The 7,013-nt window shown below is 41.1% G+C and overlaps 1 protein-coding gene across 1 annotated transcript in view; it reads left to right on the forward strand.

Moving 5' to 3' along the window:
• The first annotated feature begins 68 nt into the window (after positions 1 to 68).
• tmprss7 (transmembrane serine protease 7) overlaps positions 69 to 7,013 on the forward strand; it is a 13,347-nt gene continuing 6,402 nt past the window's right edge. The window contains exons 1-13 of the mRNA XM_015058413.1: positions 69 to 343; positions 2,340 to 2,544; positions 3,040 to 3,170; positions 3,242 to 3,309; positions 3,401 to 3,594; positions 3,679 to 3,714; positions 4,590 to 4,818; positions 5,228 to 5,352; positions 5,936 to 6,048; positions 6,157 to 6,263; positions 6,353 to 6,489; positions 6,604 to 6,711; positions 6,815 to 6,922. Of these exons, the coding sequence (XP_014913899.1) occupies positions 269 to 343; positions 2,340 to 2,544; positions 3,040 to 3,170; positions 3,242 to 3,309; positions 3,401 to 3,594; positions 3,679 to 3,714; positions 4,590 to 4,818; positions 5,228 to 5,352; positions 5,936 to 6,048; positions 6,157 to 6,263; positions 6,353 to 6,489; positions 6,604 to 6,711; positions 6,815 to 6,922 (1,636 nt within the window). The 5' untranslated portion in view covers positions 69 to 268. The remainder of the gene's footprint in view (positions 344 to 2,339; positions 2,545 to 3,039; positions 3,171 to 3,241; positions 3,310 to 3,400; positions 3,595 to 3,678; positions 3,715 to 4,589; positions 4,819 to 5,227; positions 5,353 to 5,935; positions 6,049 to 6,156; positions 6,264 to 6,352; positions 6,490 to 6,603; positions 6,712 to 6,814; positions 6,923 to 7,013) is intronic.

The following is a 7,013-nucleotide window of genomic DNA, read 5'->3' on the forward strand; positions in this document are numbered from 1 at the left end:
CTTTTAAAGATGATGGCAGGTGAATGTTGGCTTATGGGAGCACGATGATGAATGAAATCTTAGCCACACCAAACCGGAGTGGAGGTGGGACCTTGTTAAGTTCACCTCGGCGTCACTCAGATCTGGTTTCAGACACCTGCTGGCTGAGGATCCCAACTGTTTCACAGTTTGCCCTCGGCCCTTTGTCCTAAAATAAAGAGGAGAAAGAAACAATGAAGAAACAAAAATTGTGCCTTGGATGATAATGGCTTGATGGGATATCTGTGCCATGAGCACGAAGTGGAAGGAGACGGAGCAGACAAAAGGGAGCGATGGTGACAGACCACACCAGGACACGGCGAGTGTAAGTTGGCAAACAGTTTTATTTTAATTCAGTCCAGTTTGAACTAGAGAGAGAGTCTGGTTAACTGTGGCTTTAATGTGAACCCCTGTTTCATTAGAGAAAATATTTGTTCTTGATGATGTTTGTGGAGTTAAGTCATAAAAACTGCAAAACTCTCTTAAATTATTAGGCACTGGGTTTCCATCTTTTTATTTCTCTGTTATTCTGTGCCTGGTCATCTATGATTTAACATCTCGACACAGTAGAGAGCTGGAGCTTCTAATTGATTCTTTGCACATTTATCCCAGCTAGAATAATAATTATTTAAGTTTAAACTCATTGGGGTTTTTCTTCAATCCACCCGAGGTGAGAATTAAACGTTGCTGCTCTGATCTATTCTCACACTTCCACTAGTATTTGCATTAATGTTCATGTTCTGCAAGTTACAGAAGAACCTCACACTGTTCACAACCATCAACAACCTGCTGGTATATTTTTGTGACTAAATGTTCAATCAAATTTCCAATATGAAAAGTTAAGAATTCAGTCATCTTTGTGCAGTTCACCAGTACCACTGGCTACAACAGAGGCCCTCTACATCATGCTGCCACCACCGTGCTTGACTGCTCAGTTTTCATAAATTTGAAAGCCTTTTTCCTGGCCCCTTATACACACTTATTGTGGCTAAGCAGCTCAATCTTTGTCTCTTCTGAGGATAAAACATTTCAGTGTCTATTGATGTAAAACTGACCCATCTGCAGACAGTGACACTGCTCCGGCATCTTCACTGTCAGGCTTGATTCTTTATGCTGTTTGAGTCAGATAGCTTAAACTTGCAGACGTTGATCTAACAAAACGATGATCCCAAAGAGATGCAACTATTCCCAACCAGGGAAGCTAATTTCTGACTGGAAAGCATATCTTTACGATTCAGTGTCTGTCTGGGTCTTCACTGTGTAATAGTTTTCCAACTCATGGTAAGTTTCATCACTGCAAGAACAGCTTAATGTAAAATGTCACTCATTTAATGAACTCCAGATGTATTTCCAGAGAAAAAGCTCATAATCTTTTTATTTTTACCAAAATAGGCTCATGTTTTGGAAAAAGTCGTTGCTAGTACTGGTGTACTTAATAAATTTTATGTCATAAAGTTTCTTACGGATCATCTGGGAGGAGTTAGAGCACATGAAATAGTCAAATAAGTAAAAAATAAATCCTAATTTTAGGCTAGATCAAGGTGGAACTTCATCTTTTGTAAAGTAGAGAGGCTTATTTAGGTTTTCAGGTTATCAAAGTCGAATATTTACAGTACAACTGAATATCAGAAAAATGTATCAACTAATTACAAGAGTTCAAGTGAACTGGAGTAAGCTAAAACACTTACAATTTTGTAGTACTCTAAATAACCTTTATCTAAATAGTTAAATTATATACACTTCTTATCAGATTCGATGCTTTTTTTTTTTTTTGCTTATAGCTTTTCAGCAGAATTTTGATCAGCGTTAGAAGTTAATCCAGCTTGCTTTCTTAGAAATATCTCAGATAATTGAACTTGTGTTGTTCGGCTGTGAGAATCTATACTCTTGTGATGGATTAAGTACCAGATGCACCGTATGGGATGACAGTGAATGAATAATTCATTTGCACTGGGTAACTCAATGAGTGCCGAGTGTTACATCTGATGGAGATTGTGTTGCGTTCAGATATTTCCCCTCCCTAGCATCATTTTCAGCCGACACAAGTCTACATCACTGCTGATGCACAGTGTGCTCTGATAAGCCATAATTCAGGGCGGAGTCATGTGAACATCTTTCTCTAACGCTCGTCAAGAGGCACTTTTATGTTCATTGTGTCATTTCAGCTCCATCTACCGTCTTCTAATTAGGATCAGGCCTTAAATGAGTGACCACTGAAAGGTCAGCACCAATGGATCGCTGCTGTCGAAGCGGTTTCAGATTAATTGGATGTGACTGTGTGCCGTGCCCCCCCTGCCTCCCCCCCACTTTCCCGGCTTCAGATTGCTGATGTGTCCGTGGAAGTGGCCACCGTGGACCACACCCTCCGGAAGCTGCGCAGGATGTACAGGAAGACGAGGCGGAAGCCCAAAGGACTCAAGAGGTTGTGGGCGTACCTGCTGAACGTGCCTCACATCACAACGATCACCGCGGCCGTGCTGTTTGTGGTGGTGGTGGTCATATGGTCGCTGCTCTGGGTCTTTATCTGTAAGTGAAATGATTCACAAAGGCATGGTGCAAAAACATCTTGAGCCGTCAGTCATCTTTGCAAACAGTGCCTACATTGACTGGCAGAAGCATTCGTTTTTATTTTCTTAACTCTGCTGCATTTTGTCACATTAAAAACACAAGTATTTTATTAGACCAGACCACCATAATATACTGTGTGACATTTAGGAAGAAAATGTGACAAAATGTGACAATTCTGGCATGTATTCGTTTTCAGCTTTACTCTGATAACCCTAAATAACACTCTTTGAATCTAATGGCCTGCAGAAGTCACCTAAATAGTGAATAAAGTCTGCTTATGTATAATGTAAAGTAAGGTCACAACGCAATATTATAAGCAAAACAAAAACAACAACAAAAAAACATGAAAGGCCCTCAGAAAACTACTAAAATTTGAGGCGGTTGGACACATTTCCTGATGCGACCTGTTGCTTCCTAAACTTCTCCAGATGGACTTTAATCTGATTTGCTCAGTCCGCAGGGAGAGCTACAGCGGCGCATATTTTGCCGGGATGTTCCGTGTTGCCAACGTGGAGTTCATCCCAGAGTACCGCCAGGCGGAGTCCCATGAGTTTGTCTCTATGGCAACCAAAATTCAACAAGTGGTAGGTGACTCTAAACAGCTGGTGCTGATGTAAGGGGAGGGGTGCACAGCTAAAATGCCGGTGTCTCTCAGGTGAGCTCTGTGTACAGGACGTCGTCAGTGGCCAGACTCTACAAGCAAGCGGTCATTTCAGACCTCAGGTACGGGAGGACTGTCAGTCATCGGCACTGTGAGCCGTAAAGACGTCCTCTGCAGGCGTCTGCAGCTCATATCTGAGTCTTCTCCCCCTAGTAACAACAACAAGGGCGGAGTGTTGGTGCATTTCTGGATGGTGTTCATCGTCCCCCAGATGAAGACCACGGCGATGCGGGAAGATTTCATAGAGGCCATTCTCAGAGACTCAATCAACACCAGCCTGAAAAACCGGTCTTCTGTGGGCTTCCTGCATGAACTTCCAGTTGACATGGACTCCATCCTCATCAACGGTGTGTCTAAGTCTCACTCTGAATGTTTGTGTTTAGATGGGCCACGCATTAGTACTGGTACTGAACTGATCTGTATTTTTGCAGGAGTTCAGCGTTCAGATTACTCATCAAACACAGCAGGTAGGGAGCAGCACCTCAGGTATGTGGGGTTCCTACACAACCTTGAAAACATGGAATTTGATTTAGGAATTTTACATGAAACAAGGTCAAAGAAAATTACTGCATTTGCAGACGTATATCCCCTTATCTTCAAGTGGACCTATCACGCAAAATCCACATTTTGCACTTCCATTTTGGGTGACTACAGCTTATAAAAACAGTCCAAGCTTTTTAAAACAACAACAACAAAAAAAACACCCAGATGGTTTTTTTTTTGTTTGTTTGTCTTTTTACCAATAAGATAATGTTTTTTGGTGTCTAGAAAATTAGCCATTTCGAAAACTTTCCGAATGCAACACAACAAATTAGCACAGTTACTTAGCAAGTCAAGCTGAGCTCTAGCACTTTTGGTTTACCACTATATGAGCTGTATAATGGCTGCTGGAAAAGACAAGTCTTTTGTTATTGAATTGCCAAGTTCAAGTTTACGTTTTGTTGTTGTTGTTGTTGTTTTTTAAATGGGACGATGTACATGTAGATGCACAGATGTAAATATTTGTACATTTACAATGAGTTTTTGCAGAAAATGTAATGAACATGTTTTTTATGGCTCATAGACGTATCATAACCTGTTCAGAAAAACATAATGAGTAACCTTTAAAGCTGGGCACGTCTTCCTTCCTTCCAACCAACCGACATTTTCATTTTTTCTAATCTTGACCTCCTGCCATAGAATCACCAAAAAGTGCCACATTCATGCTTTCAAAACTGAAATCAAGGCCTGAAAACTTTGGACTTTTAAGTCTTGAAATGCATCTAGTTCAGAAATGAATCGTAAGTGGAATCCTGGTCATATGAATTAAAGATGTACCGCAGGTCATTTTTATCCCTTTCAGACTCGCAGTGCGTTGATAAGCTGTACGCCAACCTCCCCGGAGCCAGTGTCCCGCTAAACGTCTACTCGTCATGGGGAGGCGTGAACTGCCACGTGAAGCTGACTGCAGTGCCCGGCTCTCTGATCCGCCTGACCGTCACCTCGTTCCTCATTGAGCCCACTGACTGTGTGAACGACGCCCTGACCGTGTACGACGCTCTGCTGCCCATGAGAGGGCGCATTCTGCACAGGTGAGGCTGCAGCAGAGGCATACTAAGATTTATTTTACCTCTGGTGATTAAAAACAGCTCAACACTCTTAAAATATGTGTTTGTGCAAATGTTTTGTTTTTTTTAAATAATCTCATCTTCCTTTGTCGGTAGAGCCATATTCAACATCCTTTGCCAAACATATTCACTCTCCCTCCAGCTTATATTTGAACTTTTATTGATAATTTTTTTTCCCCCAAGCTTTCATGAAGACATGCAATGTTCTTATGAGAAACGCAAATATGCAATTCTTCAGAAATGAAGATCAGGTTCCATCCTTTGTGCAACTGTACATTTCTTGTTTTTCCATCTATTCCTTGGTGGTTAAGCAACCCATGCCATCTGTTCTGAAAGTAAATTTTTCACGAGTTTTCATGTGTTTGTGCCCCAGGCTGTGTGAGCTGGTGTCCAGCTCCTTCTCCATCGTCTCTACCTCCAACGTCATGCTGCTGTCCTTCAGGATGACCAGTGGCAGCAAGAGCTTTAATGGACACTTTGAAGCCGTTGCTGAGGAAAGTATGACATCTTACTCATAACAGAAGATGCTTTATTGGGATTCTAATAAAATCCCAATAATCGAATTTAACATTTGAATTTGACAATTAATGATCAAACCAAATACATAAAAGTCTAAAAAAAACTTTGAACCAATAACTAACTAATAAGCTGAGATCCAGAGTAAACTACAAGGAATCTTAAACTAAGGAATGAACTGAATCTGAAAGGCAAAAACTCAAATTCACAATAAATAAATTTACGGTACTTAAATCACAGGTTGGATTTTTCTACAATTTTCAGTGTTTAATTATGCCACTGCTGTAAAAGGTTAATTTATTTAAAGGCTTTTTATCCTTCTCAGAGTTGTGAATAAATGTTCTGTAAAATGTTATAATTTTTAAGCATTTCCATCAAGCCATTTCTGTGTAAGACACAGAAAGTGTTATATTTAGATAAAGCTCAATGAAACTGGTCATTTTGACACTTTTTCCACATTAATCTTTGCAAAATATATACAAAGTCTCTCGGATTCACTAGAGGGGAAAAAAAAAAGATTTTGAGTCCGTTTTAAATAATCTCGATTCTCCTGTGTCTTTTTCAGTTTGTATGTCTCAAATTGAGACCAAGTTGGATCCTGATATCAGTGGTCGAATCTACAGCCCGTTCTACCCAAGCCTGCTGCCTCCACAGTGTTCCTGTAGCTGGAGGTTTAAGGTAAATGTTCTCATTAACTGGCATTAAAACAAATGCATGTTTATTGCTTCTTTATCAGTAAGTGCATTCTACACTTTTTTTTATATTATTTTTTTTATTTTTTTACAGACTCCAAACTCTAAATTAGGCGTAGCTCTGCAGTTCGAGAACTACGCGTTGAAACCTGAGGATATAAAAGGCTGCGCTAGTGGCTGGTGGAGGGTCAACGAAGTCATGTATGTGGCTGCAGCTGCACCACAGAGGACATTTGGCCGTCCTGAACATGGCTTGATGCTTTTCTGGAAACCTGCTTCCTCCTCTGCAGATTCTGTGGCATGTACGTAGGACACCACACCGTGTTTCGGATCCCCGACCACAGTCCACAGATGGAGTTTCGCTGCAGCTCACCTAACTCTGCTCAACCCTTCCAGGCTTCATACTACAGTTACAACATCAGCCAGCGTAAGCACGGCGCAGCGCAAACCTGATTCACTGGAACGGCTAAAATAAACACCTGAACATGTTTATTCGCTGATTGAATAACTAAATGTGTGCATATGTCTATGTGTCCACCAGCTTGTCAAGAGGGCCAGTTCTTGTGCACCACTGGACTCTGCGTGGAGAAGAGTCGACTCTGCGACGGCCTGGATGACTGCCAGGATGAGAGCGATGAGGTCTTCTGCCGTAAGTCGTTTATGGGTTACAGGGAAAGAAACCGGGCATTTTTAGCAAAACAATTTTTATTTGCTTGCATTAACTGTAGGAAAAATTTTGCATTTCTTCACAGCGAGGCCCACAATAACCTGCAGCACTAAAATCCCTCCGCATCCTTTGTTTGTATGTAATGGGGAAATGGACTGCTCTGATGGAGTAGATGAGATAAACTGCACAAAGGGTGAGTGTTCTCCATTGATTTTTTTTTTTTTTTTTTTTTTTTTTGAAAGAAACCCCCCTTCCCTTTTTTTCTCCAATCCCCTTGCCCCTCG

This window comes from Poecilia latipinna, unplaced genomic scaffold (assembly GCF_001443285.1).
Source record: "Poecilia latipinna isolate Pla-1442-1.1 unplaced genomic scaffold, P_latipinna-1.0 Scaffold1539, whole genome shotgun sequence".
In the NCBI taxonomy this organism is placed as follows: Eukaryota; Metazoa; Chordata; class Actinopteri; order Cyprinodontiformes; family Poeciliidae; genus Poecilia; species Poecilia latipinna.